The sequence below is a fragment of the Leptosomus discolor genome, chromosome 1, assembly GCF_034619465.1.
Source record: "Leptosomus discolor isolate bLepDis1 chromosome 1, bLepDis1.hap2, whole genome shotgun sequence".
NCBI lineage: Eukaryota > Metazoa > Chordata > Aves > Leptosomiformes > Leptosomidae > Leptosomus > Leptosomus discolor.
Window position 1 is genome coordinate 99,849,290 of NC_141391.1, and position 18,589 is coordinate 99,867,878.

The 18,589-nt window shown below is 42.3% G+C and overlaps 1 protein-coding gene across 1 annotated transcript in view; it reads right to left on the reverse strand.

Moving 5' to 3' along the window:
- IGSF5 (immunoglobulin superfamily member 5) overlaps nt 1-18,068 on the reverse strand; it is a 29,490-nt gene extending 11,422 nt beyond the window's left edge. The window contains exons 1-5 of the mRNA XM_086481636.1: nt 18,011-18,068; nt 10,001-10,321; nt 8,648-8,956; nt 3,383-3,514; nt 2,841-2,865 (exon numbers count right to left, since the gene is read on the reverse strand). Coding sequence (XP_086337762.1) covers nt 2,841-2,865; nt 3,383-3,514; nt 8,648-8,956; nt 10,001-10,321; nt 18,011-18,068 — 845 coding nt within the window. The remainder of the gene's footprint in view (nt 1-2,840; nt 2,866-3,382; nt 3,515-8,647; nt 8,957-10,000; nt 10,322-18,010) is intronic.
- Between the last annotated feature and the right edge of the window lie 521 nt (nt 18,069-18,589).

The window sequence follows — 18,589 nt, forward strand, 5'->3', positions numbered from 1 at the left end:
GAAAGTTTCCATCAGCTGCATTATCAGAAAGCAGGAAAATAAAGTGAGTAATCTTCAAAGAGGGAAGAGTCTGTCTCAGATCATAGGTTTAGTAGGAAATCAGTTTTGATTTACAGAATATTCAGTAGCCCAATAATGGAACACCAGCTAAGTCACTTAGGTCAGCTCAATATTTTTGTGATTTGAGCCCCCCAACTGCAAAAACAAAGCATGTTATCTCACATCACCACAGCTAGCTCCCAAGTGATTCATCTGTATACCCCAAAGTTAATCTTCCACTTTGAAATTTACTTTGCAAGGGAGCATAGCCACAGTGAAGTTGACAGAACTTCCTTGGTTAAAGTTACACATCTCTGTATTTGCACAACGGTGACCTGCATAGCTGCACAGTGAGAGAAGAGTGCGTTTTTATTCAAAATTCTCATGCTAGAAGAGATACTACTATTCATCTGTTCCTACCATGGATTCCATGCCGGGGTAGTCCCAGGTCCATCTTTGCCTGGGTTTCTGGTGTGGTGAGCACAAATTGATGGCAGGACTATGACAACCCAGGGATTTGTAGGGGAAGGAGGAAATATTCACTGGTAGCAGTATATGTGGAAACTACTGCATTTACTTTTCGTGCTTAGTAGGAATCACTTTGCAGGTCCATAGAGCTTCAGATGAGCATTACTGATACACACATAAATCTGACAAGCCAGCTAAGACTATGTGGCTTTTTTAAGAGATGAATATGTCAGATACCACTAAGAAACCTGTCATGGTTGCCAGAAGACAACAGCAATTGTTTAGGAATACCACCCCCACGTGTTATATGACACTGTACCACCTATTTTATCTGATCCTTAGATCTCAACAAACTCATGCAGTAGCCAAACCGAAAGCAGCTACAAAAAAGTGTGGGAGGTACAGAAAGATAGTCAGCCAAGTTAAAAATAAATGTGGAAAGTAATACAACATATCTTTGGTCTCGCCACTTCTTTGCTACTACTATAACGCAGCTTCCAAAATCTGGACAATCATCCCTCTTTTTGCTGCAAGTAGGTTCCTTCCAAGAAAAAAATCACCAAACCTACAAAATCTGTGATTGTAAATAAATCCTGTGATTTCAGTGTCATTGTTTGCACATGCTAAAACTTTGCAGGACTGTCAGCACTGAGTTTCTGAGTCCACGCGGAACCATAGACCCTGGACTCATCCCAGTGCTTAACTACTTCCTTAAGCATTTCAGTGTGTAAACAATGGTTATGAAGTCAGTATGACAGCTCATGTTTAAAGTTAATGAGAAAATAGGAACTTTTCTGCACTGGGATCTAAAAACTCATTCTGTCATGAAGATGATAGATTTGTATTTCCCCAGACCAGATTCAGAAACATAGAGGGAAAGTAATGTTATGTTGTATTCTGGACCTGTTCATGTTGTCTGAAAGCAGGCTCTGTGTAGACCCACAGCATCAAGGCAGGGTCCTGGGAAGGACTCAGACCCAGCCATACTAGTCCCCACTGCTGGGCAGATGCTTCCCTGCATGCTCATAGCAGAGCTGAGCCTTGCAGAAGGCTTTTGGCAGAACCGAGTCAGAATCTAAGGAAAAAGGCTTTGTAGGCTTTATTCGCAGCAAAATTCATATGCAAGTTGGACCTGCTTCTGGCCTCCCATTCGCTGCTGATTTAATCCGGCCCTGTTTATATAGCTGCACTTGGTAAAAAGATCAATTTAGCATCACAAACTAAGGAATCATGTGAAAGTTTACTGGTATGGCACGGCATAATTAGCATCATTTCCTCTGGAGAATATAGCATTTACCTAATTTCCTTATTTCGTTCTGTATCAATAAAGTGCTCTATAAAGGGAAATCTGTCAGCAGACCTTCACAAAATTTCCCTGCAAGAGGCCATTAATGAAGCTAGGTATTACTGAAGTGCAAGGCAACGTGGTGTAACATTTCGTAAACTCGTTACGGAACGGAGAGTTAAAAGCCCCACAGGCGTAGGCAGAGTGTGAATTCACAACGCTCCCTACAAGCTTAGAAAAAATAACTCCAAATAACCCCACTGACGTTGCTGTCACGACCGCACTGGAGCCAATAAATAGGATCTTAATGCTGATAACCGTCAGCTAATGATTTCTAAGATTTTCCAACTCAATGCAGTAACGTACCAACAGCTTTGTACTCAAGTGCGTCTGATAATCACTTGATTAAGCGTTGACAGTCATCATCGGGGCAGCTTTATTTATTTCTTTAATTTTTATCACTCTAACGCTAACGAACCTTAAAAGAGCTGGGGAGACGGTCTAATTTGCCTGCCAAGCTATCCCGCGGCATCCCCAGCAGCACGGCCGGGCTCGCAGTGACCTCCTGTGGCGGCGCGGGCAGCGCTGCAGGCAGCCGGGCGGTGCAGGCAGCGCGCCTCCTACCTGCCCTGCCTTACCTGCCTTCCCCGGGCTACCTCGGGGTAGAGCCCGTTTTTAAGGGTGTGCTTTGCCCATCAGCTTCAGTAGGAGTGTCTCTTCGGTTTGTAATTCCTGCGCTTGCTGAATCAGAGACGGAGCGTTTGCAGGATTTTGATTCTTTCCACCCACTTTACTGTAGGAACAGAGTTCGCCACTTGCCGCAAGCTGTGGCCCTCGCTTTTTGCCCCTAAGGGCAGTCTCCTTCCCTGCATACTGGCCCCCGTCCCCTGCTGTGCATACAGAAATGGGCAAGGTCCCACAGCCAGGTAGCACCCAAGCACCCTGGGAGAGCTGGGCATGGGAACTGGCACATCCCTCTCACCATCCTGCAGCAGCCTGAAAAAGGGTTCAGTGAAAAGGCAAAATTCTCCCACCTCATCCAGCTTACCTTATTTCATTTTGGTATGTAGATCCTGAGAAAGAGAAAAAAAAAAATAATAAAAAATACATTTAAAATGCAGAAAACTAAATCGTGACCTACTACAGAGCTCTCCTTAGAGAGTGCACTGTGTTCCAGCTACCGCAGGGGCATCTCTTCTCTCCTCCCTGTTTACAAAACCACGAAACATCCCTGTAGAACAGCTTACACCGAAATTGGAAATTAGGCACACAGCGCTGCAGGTACGCTTCAACAGAGACCCTCAGCGTAGGGACTAAACGTCATTGAAAGTTAGCGTACTCCTGAAAAACACGCCTCCCTTGTAGCTAATGTGAATGGCTGACGCTGATTCCTTTGGAACTAATTTATAAGAGAAACAGTAAGATGAAAGTAAGGAGCATCTTAATCAGGCCATGGCTGAGAGTAGGATCTGTCTGCTTACACTTTTGCTTACAGGTCTTTGCACAGCACCAGAGCTGACGCATCCAGGAGATTTATATCTAATGGAAGATCCTTTTTAATGTGTTGACCAATTGTGAAGGTCCACTTACCTTTCTTCTGCAGGCAGCAGCAGCGTACGACAACCACAATAATAATGATCAGAAGAATAATACCAATGAGTGAAAGCACAACTGCAAGTACAATAACCCACGTGCTTCTGCTGTCTTCACTGTAATCACTTTCTGTTAAATTAAATGGAGAAATGTTGTACTATCAGAGCCTCAAAACATCCTTTTCAGAATATTTACCTTTTCTGTAAGAAGTTATTAACTGCTTGTTGATTATTTAACAAGGAGTCTGTGTTTTCCAAATGACAGACTCTGTATGTATGGATGGTGCCCAAGAATTTAAAATATTTCCAAATGGAAATTATTTATTGCAATTGTAACTTTTCCAACAGCTTCTCTTCTGAAGAACACAGGGTTGTAATTTTCCAACCTAAACTTTATTTTGTAGATATGCTGGGCCTCCCAACATCCTTTGGAGACATTTGAGATTGGGGAAAAGGGTTAAGATTCAATTTAAATGTCTACACTGCAGATATTAAGCATCTTGCCTAGCTGCTCTTGTCAGAGGAGAGAAAATAGGTATTTTGGGTTACAATTAAACTGGCCAAATATGTATGTGTTTCTTTGGATGAGATGAACAGCCCTGAAGAAGTGTCCATTTCTTCCCACAGACCACAGCAATACCCTTAGGTGACTAGTACAGATGGAGATCTCTACCCTGTAGATAAGATTTTCTGATGAATCTCATCTTGGGATTTCTCTTGCTGATTTCAGCAAGTGTTTGATTTTTGGGAAACTCTTGGTAGGGCATCTATTACCCACTTACAGAGCAGAAAAGAGCAAAACCTGTAAAGGGTAGCACCATTTGGGAATATGCATCTACTAACCCATCTTCACTACTGGCATTCTCACAACATTAACTTATACCTTTGTCTCTGCTGTAATCTACAGAGTTAAATGAGGTGATTTGAAGATAATTCAGTATCTTGCTGAAATCAGTTGCTATGACCAAACAGTTTTCCTGCAGAGCTCCCACATGCACAGAATTTTAAAAACACCCTGCGTTTCGCACCCAGCTGGATGAACAAGCAAGATGTCTGTTCTGATTGTCACATCATACTGCCCGTTGGTTTTGACCAAATATTTCAGAAGCATCTCTAATTTGGCTACCTTGAAAAGCAGCCCCAAATTTTGGCAGATGTTTAGAAACAAACTTCCAATCCAAATTACAGGTGTGAGACACATCCAAACTTGGCAAAACCCATTCAGTTGCACTGGATTTATGATTGTCATTCCCTCATTAGAGGTCCCAGGTAATGACTGCATGGCCACGTTTAGCTGACCGCTTCTGGAAAAGGTACTGCAGCAATGTAGGTGACCAGTAGCTGTGCTGTGTCAGGGCTATGCCCCTGATGTGTGAACCACAGTGTCTGCTGGTTTACCTCCGGCAGAGAATAAGGAAGTAAATCCTTTCTATCTACAAATTTGCCTGGGCATATGTTTGGGATTTGGAGGTTTCAGGCTGCAAAGATACAGGACCAGAGCCTCCTACAAACCTTGAACCTCTGTTAGGAGTCTGTATTCTCGACAGCTCAGGTCATTATGATTAAGCAATTTGTTCCAGTCTTCTCTAATCCTAATGCTCAGTCAGCATGTTTTGAATTTCTTCTGACTATTAGGGAAAAAAAGCACTCAGTAACCTTCAAGCTAGCAGTTAATTCTGTAGTCAGTTGTAATTATAATTGATGATAAACTTGTTCATAATATTTTTATCTAGAAGTACTGAAACGAATATCTATATTTTACCATGTTTTGTTCCATAAAGCATACCACAGGGATTTCAAGATGCCTATGATACGAAAGACAGCTATTTAGCTACAGAGTAAAGCTTAACCTTAGTGTGAAGGGAGGACCTAAACACACCTGCAGTGGCCCATACCTCCAGGCTGGCTGCCACACCAAGGTATTTCACTCCCTGTCAGGTTCAGGTTACACGCCAAAAGAGGATCTAAGGAGCTGAAGTGAGGACAGGATACAACACAAACACTCCCGGCACTTCAGCATTGTAGTTTCTCCCCAGTTTTTGAAGACCTAGAAAGAAACTGGATCTGGGACCAGCAGGTATGAATGCAGGAGCTGCCAGCTCAACGTGCAAGTAGGGGTGCAAGAGAGGGGCACCAAGACACTAAGGCATTAAACCCCTTTTAGCCCCACTAGTAAATCCACACCAAGTTACATAAGGGGCTTAGTGTGGACAAAACCAGTTCCTTATTCTATGGGAATTCAGGGACCATCCTCTGCTGCTATCGGGACCTCCAACTCCTCCTGAAGCTGCCCAAAAATTTACTTGTGCTAAGTATCTGCAGAAAACCCCAGACATACTTGTGATGAAGGAGAAGTGGGAGACTGGGCAAAGGTACACATTACTTCTCAGACAATTTGGAGCTTTGTGGCTAACTTAAAAAGCAAAGGAAGATCAGGCTCATGGTAGGTTCCCTATCTTCATTTTCTGCAGGTCAAAGGCCATGTGAAGTCAACACTGAAGCCAAAGAGGGCTTGGGCCCAGCTAAGGGACTCTGTCATGGACCCCATTTCCCAATAACAGCTCTGTGAATGCATCTACCGGGATAATTCCACAGGAGTAACCAAATTTGGAGCTGAGCCAAACACCACCGTAAGTGAGGTAACGCTGGAGGAGGACTGACTGACATAAAAACGCATCACCTTGTATGGAAAGGTCTGAGATTAAGACTGATCTAGAGGTGCAGGAAGGTAGGACATTTGTTGACAGGCTGTTGAAGAGGGCTCAGATTTTTGGTTGCAGTTCTTGTGAATGGACAGGTATTGCTTGTGAGGAACATGGAGGAATTATATTCCTCAAGCTTTTAAATGAAGGCTGAAATTGGTAGTACAGTAGTTTTGGGAAGAACTCCTTAGATGTTTGAAGCCAGTCACGTGCTTTCCTGACAACAGCTAGCTAAGGCTGTCTGTACATAAAAAGTTAGACAAGTGCTGAGATTTGAAGTGTGATATATACATTATATAACTTCCTCTGTCGTAAATGCCATGTCTTTATTTCATTCTAATAATTTGAAGATTTCGTATTCTGATATCCTGACAAATTTTCAGTGTCTGCTGCTGCACAATGATTTTTCCAAAGAGAAATGAATGATGGTCCTACACAATCACCAATTATACACTAATTGTGCTTCATGACATCTGTTTTTCTCCTTTTCTGATTTACAATAAGTAGCTATGGAAACTGAGGGTGGATACCTCAGCACTTCACAAATGGGTAGGCAGGGGAACTTATTAATTTCCTCAGGATAGTTCTATTTTGCTTAGTCAGTAATTAGGATCAATGTTGACTACAAAAAAGTCATATTAAGAATGGCGAAATAACCTTTTCCAATTGCATTATAAAGCAAGTACTTCTGAAAAAGGCTTGCTAATAGTGACTCATAGTTAAAGCAAAAGGCACAGTTGCTCAACCTCCTCAGTTGTTTATGTGTTGAAACTTCTATACCAAACCCCTCATCAATCCACTCTAAGAATGTCTTTGTATGTGCCATTACAGAAGAAGAATCAGTACATCAAGAGAAGCTGCTAGCATGATTATAGAAGTTCATGATACTCACCATTTCATAAAAGGAAATGTAGATTCAAGGCCGTACATCCCTGTACAGACTACAGCTGGGGATGCATAGACCCACTGCAAAAAAGACCCCCATATAATCTATGCATTTCCCATACCACAGGATAAGGCTAATAAAAGTGGTGTCACTGTAGGGTGGCCTATCTCACCACAGGAGGCAGCGTACCTCTACCCAGTAAACTCAGCTCCCTGCCATGCAATTAGTGCTTTGAGTTTAGTTTGCCTTGAGACTCTTCTACCTGACAGTTGAGACACTTGGCTAGTCCCAACAGAGAAATGCTCCTAAGGACGGTTTGGTATCATCTCCCTCGTCTGTATTAAGTTCTGCTAATCCACAGGGAGATACCTCCTCTTACTTGCTCTTACTGTGTTATGGTTCGGAAAAGAAAAACATTTTTCATAGGATTCTGTTAGATTGTGAGGCAGATCTCTAGTGATAGTCCCACTTGTTTTGTTCCACACTGGCAGCACAGACCGGGTAAAATCACCCTTTTCCTGATGAACCTCCTAGTATTACGAATGTCTTAAATTACAGAATTTTATTTTCACAGGATGTCAGAGGCCAAATATCAGCAGCATTACAGAAAATGCTGACAACCTTGGCAAAAATATCTAGGGTTCTCAAAGGTCTTGCTAACTGTTCTTGAGAGATTTGCCCAAAATCCATGCTTGGATTAAAGCAACCTTAAATTTCCTTAAATAAAAGGCAATAAAAAGCTACCAAATGTATCATTCAAAGAATTCCACATATGTTGCTGAGGGACATTTTTTACCTTCCTCTAAGATGTGAAAGAGACTATGCTAGGAAGAGGAAAGCAGGCCCAATGGCTTTTTGATCTAAGTAGACATTGGCATAAAGCCCATGAATACACAGCTTCTCTTGATGACCTGATTCTTGTTCTGTAATGGGTGAATACACCACGTACAAAGACTTTCTTATAGCAGATTGGTGATAGGTATACAGTATAGAAGTTCCTACAGATAAATGTTAACATCTGCAATTAGGTGCCAGCCTCAGTGCAGCCCTGGGGAACATTACTACCATACTTCAACAGCTCCATCACATCTCATATGAGGAACTTTCTATTTGCACCTGAAGTGCTAGTACAGAATCTATTCTGGATTGTGTGCAGAAACTGGGAGTAAAATCCAGTGGTTGTTTCCAAGTCAGTGGTAAATCTGGCGTTGAATATTATGGAGAACAATTCACCTGACAGTTTGGCTTTGAGTAAATGAGGTCTAACAAATTATGTTCATGTGGCAGGCATGGCCTAATCAAGGATATTTAAGATCTAGATTCGTTAGATGTTTACTCGGTCAAGGAGCAGAAGTCGGTTTTCTTAGCAGTGAATCCATAAGTAGGAGTCAGTGGCAGATGTACCGCACTTCTTGCTCAGTCCTAATTCAGACTTTGTGGTGCATTAAAGTTGTACCAGTCCTCTCACGGATGTAAATTTAACCCTACCTATGTATCAGGTTGTGACTACTGGGTCTTGATTCTATCACTTCTGCACATCTCATAACATTCTTTCGCAAATAAAAGACTTTTCAAAATAAAACAAAGCAGAACAAAACAAAAAGCATAGTTCTGAGTACAGGCAGTGCAGTACAGGCACTACAGTATAGGCGAAGCACAACAAACATTCACTTACCTATAGTAGAGTTGACAAAAATAACAGTTACAGTTGCATTCTGAGGGTTAGGGAGTGCTTCTATGTCAGCTAAACAAGTCAAAATCTCAGTGTCCGTCGGAGTCAAAGTTAGGATGCTCAGGGCATCGTGGAGGCCATTAGATCCTTGACTTTGCTGGGTAACATAACTCGACTTATCAATGAAAGTGTCATTTCTCATCCAGGTAATGTCTGGAGATGGAGCCCATCCTAAGGCTTCACAAACAATTTCAACTGTTTTGTTCTCTTTTACTGTTAAGGTGCTATTTTTGATGAATAAAGATCCATTAACTGTAGGAGGGAAAAGATGTTTTGTTCCTTCAGAATATTTGGCTGCATTGCTTTCCTGCTGATAGTTTTAAATCTTATCTTGCTACCCAGAAATAGCCATGCCTTGAGATATGAAGTAAAAAACAATCATTATTAACACAGATCTACCATATGCATGATATAAATATGCAGATACTGCAACTTCACGGACACATTGTCCAGTATGTCTAAAGCACAAGTGTCAGCTTTCAGTACCTTTCCAATAAAAAGCAGGAAATTATACTTTTTAGCCATCCTGATATATTTCCAGCTGAAGGGCAACATAATGAAATAACAGGGTTTCTCTCTAAGTTTTAAGTATGCTCAGGTTTTATCAGGAAAGGTTTATGGGTAGATGATGAGATGTTCTCGTTGCCTGAAGCACCTCTCTGACAAACTGATAGTGTCTGGTGGTTAGATCTTGCTTTAGTGGCTGCACTTTGTCAGTACTGGTGCTTCAGAGAAGAGAAAGAAGTCTCATATACAGGGGCTTGATACGCAGGACCTTTTTGTTCCTTGGAAATGGTAGCTTGCAGCAGCAATCATATCAAGCGTATCACCTTGTGCCTCAAGGGCTTTACTTCTATGTACCATTAAATCAAACTCATATAAGCTGGATACAGATTGATTCCTGAGTCAGAAAGCAAGAGGGAGATCTGCCCTAAAGACAGCAGAAGGTTCATGTACAAAGATAAGTGTAGGGGTAACCCATACTCTTTCTAGCCAAAAGGTAATTTTTAACTGACTGCTGGTGGGCCTGATATAGCCTTCAGGCACTTTGATGCAATCCAATAAAGAATAAGAGATGTAACAGGAAAAAACAAGGGCAGTTATAACCTTTGTTAATGGCACTCTGAATTTGACTCTGAAACCTGCTTTGACAGTAAAATTGAGATAAGGAACACAGGAGGCAAAGGATGGTAAATGAGAGCATGTACTCCTTCACAAGGATAATTTGAGCAATTCAGCAGAGGATTCTTAAAGTGCAGTATAGTAAAATAGCTTTCTATTGGTGGCTATACACACCTTGAACAGAAAGAAATGCAAAGCTGCTCTCACTAGTTTGCTGGGTGCTGCATTCAATTTTTCCAGAGTCACTCAGCTGGGTGTTGTGGATGATCAGCTCCGAGGTAAAACCATTGCTACTGGTATAATTTTGAGAGGTGAAGCGGTCTGATGTCTCAACGGCTCCTTGAGAATTGATGACAGTGAGGACAGGATTTCCATTGGACAGCCAAATTAGAATTACCCATCCTACTGACACAGTGCAATTAAACCGGGCTTCTGAACCAGCAAGGACTGTTGCATTAGTAGGGCCATTTATAATAGAGTAACAAAAGCCAAGACCTAGAAAGAAGAAAAAAAACCCACAATCTGTAAATACGTATACAACAGTACCACCACAGGCTTTTGGCTTACGTTTTACTGACACCAATTTAAGGCTAAAAAGCCAGGTGCCCCTGGTTCAGACAGAATTATTCACTAGGAGCACTGGGGTATTAAGCACTTAGCCACCTATCAGGAAAGGCCATTGATTTAGCTGAGCTGGCACTTCACCCCTGACAGCCATCAATATCTGGTACTTTCAGGAAAAGATTCTTGTCTCATTTTCTATAATGCCTGTCAGTAAGCAGTTAAAGACATGTATGGTTAGTTGAAATTACAACTGAGTAATGTTAATCCCATAGCAGTAAGCAGTGGTCAAATACTCTGTTACAATGGATCCCCAAGCCAATCATTACAAACCCAAGAAGTACATGTTTATATAGTTTAAAAGATCTGAACCAGTTCAGATGGAGATTTACAATCTAATCTTCCAGCTCCAACTCAGATTAAATGGTTTTCTTTAAAGATGCATTTGATTTTTTGTCTCTCCTCCTCCCACTCCAAAATCACTTGTCTCTCTTCAGTGATTCACTAAAAAGCTGACTTACTGTTTTGCCAAAAGAAAAAAGTTGCACTTTTAAGTAGGAAGATACATGAGTTCTCTAGACTTTAAATAAATAAAGGAGTATGTAAATGGTCCCTTTTCTATACCTCATATTGCCACTGATTTTTTGCAGCCCCAGTATATATCCTTCTATGCTCTTTCCCCTATTCATCTGCCTCTTCCCTTATTTCTCATGCATGTGTCACATTGTACTTACCCACCTTCTCAGGCTTTCTGTTAACCACAGCTGCTGTAATTCATGAGTTTTTCTTCCTTAAAAGGTAGTATGAATTTTGACTACTATTCCTCAGGACTGAAAGCTCCTTCCTAATGAAGGCATTTTGTTTTCCCTTCCTCCTCAACAGACCCAGGGCCTCCCTTTGTCCTCAGAGGAATGAAGGTGCAGCTGTTGCCCAGGCAGATGGTGGATCCCCTGTGTGTGGGAAGGCAGAAGCATTCACTTCTACCAAGCAGAAAGTGGAGGAAGAACGAAGGCAGAGACCCTCTTTTTCAAAGCAGCAGCTGTGACTTCATGCCCTGAAATAGCCAGGGAAAACAGTGCCATTTTGAAGGTGGACAAATCTTGAAGCATTGCTCAGAGAGAGAACATCGTATACCCTAGTCTTCATGAGGGACAAACCTTCACACCGTAAGAACACCCCAGATTGTTTAGTTGGTGCCTTAGGGAACAGGACTTGAGAGCGCAGCTCACCAATGTCTTTCCTGTATCGGGGAGCCCAAAATTGTACGCTCTCATAAGCCAGTCACTTTCCTAAGTCACTGCCACATACAGCCCTGCTGGCTGCAGGTGGAGTGGAGGAGGAGGGCGAGGACTGCCGCCATTGCAGGCCCTGCTGTCACCGAGGTTCATCTCAGGTGACTGCCCATGCTCTGCCTGCATCCCACCTTGCACAGCCCTTCCTCATCCTCCACTCCTGCCATCAGCCCTTCACCTGCCTCTGAGCTCAGGTCTGCTCCCTTTTGGCCTAGTGCTCACCTGCACCTCACTGTGACGGAGGTGGTCTTTGATGGGGGGCGTTGAAAGGTTTCAGTGGCAAGGAACTTCAGGAAATCTCTAACCCTACCCTCTGCTCCGAGCAGAGCTGACTTCACAGTTAGGCCATTTGCACAGCGCCTTGTCAAGTCAAAATTCTAATATCTCCAAGGATGGATATTCCACAAGCTCCCTGCAGACCAAGCAGTCCTGCCAGTAAGATCTACCTCACCAGCGAGTTTTTCATCACTTATGAGGAAACATTCATGCTGAGGAAGCACCAAGACTGCCACTGCTACCCCTAACAATTCAAGCTGTAGTCTGCGTAATTACAGCAATTAGATACTACAGTCCATAGCTATCTAATTAAAACCCCATGTCTGTAAATTTGGCCTGAGAATAAGTGTTCAATTATTTTCCAGGAGAAAGAAGGTCTGAAATGGCCATTACTCCCTAGCTTAGAGTATGCAGGGCATTGAAGTGATTTTTAAAGGTTTCATTCAACCCATGTTTTGTACCTTTTAGGTAGTTTATTCATTAATGGATTAACTACAAATTATTGAAAATTTCATTCTTCATTCAGTCAATAGCTGATGTGAGTAGGGGAGAATATGCTGTATTGTTTCACACAAAAGAGATGCTTGATAGTTGAATAAATGGAACCAGAGACCAATCTCAGTTATGACGTTACAACCAAAGCCTTGGTGAACGCACCCAGGGCATAGGGTCTGTAACCTCATTGCTCCAATGTCAACATCATTTTCTAATTCCCAGCTCACATTTAATCCTAGGCAGTGTATATCTAACCAGGTTTGTGCCAAGAATTGTTCTTTAATATAAATAGCTCCTCTTTTTCCTCCCACTCGCCGCATGTATTTACAGACAAGAGCTTTTTCATTCTTTGTTTTGCAGGATTATACAAACCTAGCTCTCCCTTGTTCTTTGTATGATTGACTCTGAGTTCTCCCATGTTTACAAAAACCTTTACAAAAATTTTCCACGTTCCTGGGTTATGTTACCTCTACCATGCACCTCATTCTCCAAAGTATATCTTTGTGTGAGCAATAAAACACTAAATGAAAAGCAAACTTCACTTCTACTGATAGTAAGTAAAGCCAGATAAGGTACAGTAAAACATATTTCTGTTCTACTTAAACGTCTCATTTTTTCCAGTAGCATTTATTCAAAGCTGTCCTCAGACTTGTAAAGGTGAACTAAAATGCTTTAAAACATGAAACAACTTGAAGATGAACTCGGCAATCGAACTTATATGCATACTTTAATGTGTTGTTTCACAAAGAGTTAACCCAACAAAATGCATAAAAGCCATTTCCTCTCTTTTCTATTTGTCACTTTCTGAATGTTAGGGATTGGCCACATGTCTGTGGATAGCATCATTTACAGAATTATGGTTTCCCTAATGAATGTGAACTGATTAAATGCACTCCAATGAGACCTTTTGTTACAAAATACAGCCCTTTTCCCTGATATTCAACATCCAGTTGACATAATTTCTATCCATAACTTATCAGGTTGAGACACTGTCCTAAGCTCAAATGTGTCTTTGAATTATCTACTTTTTCTTGACTCACATCATAACCAGCTGTTACAATACTACTCCTTGTACATCTATAGTGTCTATAACATGTTCATGTGCTGAGTTTTTGATTTTTACACTTTGTTTGAAAGTCTTCCTGACTGGTTGAAGTGGACATAAACAGCTATTGTGATGATAGACACAGCCATGAACAAAATTCCTTAGAGTTAACACCAAAATGCATTTAGTTGCTCGTGAAACAGAAGCTGCAGTACTTATCCACACTGCTCCTCTCAGTGCAAACTGATGTCTGTGCATTTTTAATTTATTTCCATGCCTGTGCAAACACTTTACTTTTTTAAGGAGCTGTGGTTTGCTGTAGCTCTGAATAAATGATGCAACTTTCATCGCTAGTCAGTACACTGCTAGCTGTTAATTAATCTTTTGCTATGAGATCATGTCTGTGAGTTCCATTATAGTCTTGAAATTTATCCCTAAATACGAATAATCAGTGATCATTTGCTCTAAAAATACATGGCTAATATTGGTTTTCTTGTCTTCAAGCAGTCAGGACAGTACAGGCAGGTAGGTATGAGTCACTCCTTCATTTATCTAATATAATCTAATAATGTAATTTTTTGTCTGTCCATAGATATTGTAGACTCTACATCTTCTTCCACCAGCCATATCTGCTGGAGCAATAGATAGTCCTTCACTGACTTCTGTGAGCTAGAGAACAGGTCCATAAGCCCTGTATGGGGATCCTAGGGATGGCAGGAGGACTAAGGAGTACATAGCGCAACCTTGACTCCATTTAGACATCAGTAAAGCCCCAACACAATCAAAATAGGAGCTTCACGAGCCTTCTCCACCTGCTGCCAAAACATTTTTGGTGGTTTTAACTTTGCCTCTTTATCTTTTTTTGCTTTTAGTTTTTATCCTGCAATAGCACGTGGAGTCCTGAACCAACAGTGCGTTCCATCATCCCACCCACATACAAACACTGATAAAGTAGCTTGTGTAAGGTCAAAGAGGACATTCATGACAGAAACGGGATCTAAACCCAGTTACCAGTGCCTTAAGACAGCGCTCAAGCCCTTTTGCTGGACCTTGCTTCTTGCACTAAGAGGAAAATTTTAGTGCTAGTGTCATTTACATACTGCTTGAAAAAATATCTTGCAGATGGTTGCTTTTAGACAAATTAAGGCCTCAGGCTAGATTGTCATTGCACTTTACACAAATTACTTGTTTCAGCTCTTAACAGCTGGTTTGTCATCTGCTTCCCCACACACAACCAATAAGAAATCCCACCCACGCAAATACCATCTTAGCAGTAGGGAAGCATTAGGCTGTCTTCACGATATTTCATTACCCCTTGACTTTTGAAGAACAAAGATGAGTTAGAACATCTTCTTTGAGGCACATCATTAAATGTCTATAAAGCAGTCATCAGTGGTGAAAATTTGCTTAAACTGATAAGTATTTATGACATTTCAGTTGCTCTGTCGTTCCCAACAGCATGCAGAATATACACCAACTCCTTTATGAGCTGTTTATTCCCTCCACTGTCACACAAATTCACTGTCACATCACTGCGGGCTTCGAAGAACCGAAAGTGCATCTCCTTCCCTGGATGACGCCTGCACTGAGGGAACCTCATTTGCTAAAGAACTGCCCTTGCCCTTCGTCACCAACATTTTTTTCTTCCACGCTTGAACTAACTCTAAAGAACCACTCTCTCATGCTGAAGGCTTCAGCAACAAGGGCATTGAGACGTGGCTACCTTCTTTTCCTTCCCTCCTCTCCTCTGCTGACTCTGTCTTTCCTCTTTTGTAAGTGACCTATTTGGATGTAGCACAGTGAAGGACAGGACGGGCTTATCCTTTTGCCAAAATGACTCCTTTTTTTTCTCAGCCTCATTATCGTATTTCAAAATAATCTCCCCCTCTATACCAGTATCACGCTTCCAAAAATACCGCCTTTTATTCTTCAGTTTTTGAGTCTAGTCTCTGACTTCCTCCCTTCCTTCTCTGCTATTTCTGTTTGCATGTCTACATTTCGATTTTCATTCCTTTTTCTTTTCACTCTTTCTTTAGTCTTTCTCTCACCCCACTTTGTCTTCTGCCTTCCCTGCCTCATTGCTGGCCCACTGCTCCAGCAATAGTTCCGCAATAAATTGTTTTGGATTTGCTAAGACTTCTTCAGCACATCTCAAGTTTATTTCAAAAAACAACAGCCCTGCAGCTGAGCTTTTTGAAAACCAAAATAGGTTAGAGCTTGTCAAAGCCTGCAGAGAAGGACTAGCTTGTTTGCTTATGTTAACAAGACACTTAAAATACTCATAGGATGTTTCTGTCAAGTAATATCAGTCTACTGGTACTCAGCAGCATGTATTTCCACCCACCTGCACACAAACCTCTCCACAGCACCCAAGCGTGTCTTCCCATCTCTTCTCTTACTCACTGTTTGACAGCCGTCCCTTGCAGCCTCTCCTGGCTTTGCTGCTGGACTACTCCTCTCCTCCTGCACCGTCTCCTCTCCAGCGGTGAGGGACCCCACGCTGGGAGCACAACAGCACCACCACCACCATCCTGGCAGCAGGCTGGGACCCTGCGCTGCGTGTCAGCCCTGCGGTCTGCCATGCGATCCCTGCCAAAGGGCACGCCGTGCCCGCCCAGGGGGGTGCTCAAACCGGCTGCGCCATGAAGCCACCTCGGCAGCCGAGCCACACCGCCCGGCCTTGCGACTCCCGACATCCCGAGAGCAGCAACACTTCTTTCAAGAGCAACGCTTGTCTCCCCGCAATACATTTTTTCTCTCTGCTTTGGGGTGTGCTCCCGTGGCTGCACTGCACACTGCGGGCAACGCCTGCTACCCCAGTATGGCTTGCAGGTGGGGCAATAAAACCCCCATTGCAGGCGTGCTTGACTAACAGCATTAGTGCAGGGTAACAGAAATCCTCTAACACACATAGTGCTCTGCTCTGGATGCTTAGGAAGGCAGTGCAAGAAACAGAACAAATAAAAATCGAGCTTTCCTTGCTACAACTTCTCAGTGTCCAAAAATAAAAGATCTAGGGACCTCCTGAGCCAATGATTGCATCTGCACCTATGCATCTACCCTCCGTGATATTTGTTTCCAGCTTTTTTCAGCCTGTTTATAATTTGGTATCCCCCACATCCAGTGACCATGAGCTTTACTATTTGATTACACACTGTGAGGAAAAGTACATTCTTTGGTTTTCCTTGAATCTTCTTTCTGATAGTTTTACTGATTGCCACCAGTTCTTTTTGTTACGAGAAATTGTAAACAACCATTTCACCATTCACCTCCATAAAATTAATTATTTTAATACGTTTTTACTATTTCTTCTTTTTCACAGAAAAATATCCCACTTTAATGAAGGCCTCCTCATACCTTTGATCACCTCTGTCACACTTCATACCCTGCTCAGACTTACTATGACCTTTTTGAAATGGAAGGGCTTACAAAACATCCAATATTCAAGATCTAAGCTTTCTGCAGATTTATATAATGCTAGGTTTCATTGTATTTCCCTTGCTGAAGACACTAAGTGGTGAATTTTTCTCTCTTTTTCAGCAATTTACTCGCTTTCCAAGATACCTACTCTTTTCCCCAACTAGACATCTGCAGTTAAGTGATGCTTTGCATCAAACGTTTTCTGCTCCTTTATTACTTACTCACTTGGCATCATGACATTTTCTGGCAAATCTTCCTAGTCTCTTTTTGGATTTGGCTGCCCTAAGTAATTTTGCACCACCTGCAAAGTCTGCCACCTCATAGTTCACTCCTCTTCACTAGGTTGTTTAGGAGCTCATTGAATACCACACATCCCTGTGCAACTCCACCGGGAACACTGCTCTGCTCAGAAAACTCAACATTTATTCCTGCATTGTGTTTCCTTTCGCCGATTATTAAGCCACGACAATACCTTCCCTTTCATCCCACTGCTGCTCCCTCCTTTCAGAGCCTGTTAAAACCCCAGCTAGACTATTAATAAAAAAAAAAAAAAATCAGCCCTGTCTCTGTTACCCAACTAAGTCACTTTATATTCACATTTTCTTTAAAGCTCTGCCGCCAAGATACCTTTTATCTGAATTCACTTTGAAACTCAGGCATGTGAAATGTAAATTGGAGGCAAACTAGCGAAATGATAATTTGCACATATTTCTGGAAGCAAAATCAGCTGCTGATACTGAGTTGCCTACAGATGTCCCCTCAAAAGCAGACCCCAAAGGACAGGAGGAAGATGAACACAAGGAGAGGGAGAAATAAGTGGGACATCCCTGCTCACTGGAAGTGAGAGAGGGCAGCCTCCCCATCTCCTCCCCACCCCATCCGCTGCTCACTCCTGCATACTGAAGCCCACTCTAAGACATCAGATCATTCAGCCTTGAAATGCAAACTTAGCTATTTCAAACAGTTTAAATAATCTCCCTCTGGAATTGAATGTTCAATCTGGTGTTGCCAGTAACTGCCATTTACACGGCTTTACAATTAGTTCACACGTTTTGTCCATAGAGGCTCATTTCATGGGTTATGAATATGTCCTACCTGGTAGTGAGGCAGTTAAGATGAGAGGAAGCAAAATGAATGTCTGGAACCTCTCCATTGGAGCATTCTCTCCTGGTCCCTAAGGCAGAAAGCCACCAATGGTCACCGCATACTTGAGAAGAAGCTGAAGGACAGAACTTATCAAGAAACTCCGTAGTGAGCTGCTGCTTTGAGTCCTGTGATAAAAAGTGACTTTATGTGACCTGTATTACCAACAAGGGGAGAAGATTAAATGAGGAAGGGTTTGGAAGGAGAGCAGTGTCTTTTCTGAAAACAACGGTTTCAAAAGAAGTAAAGGAGCTTTCTTCAGCAGAGAAACCTCCCCCTACGGACCTTGCATCTCTCACTCCTTTAGTCCCTCCTGGCTATTACAACACTACTGCTTCAGGATTGACTGTGTCAGGGGAGATCCATCTGCTTCATTAAAGTTAATCATGAGCAGCTGGGAAAAATAATTCTCTAAGCCGCCTGCAATTGCGTGGGTACTGCGGGTGCGCCGCCCCTGCCGCCGGCGGTGTCCTGGCAGCCTAGCCAACCCTGTCCTCCATCACCTACTGTCATGCAGGGCAACTGCACACG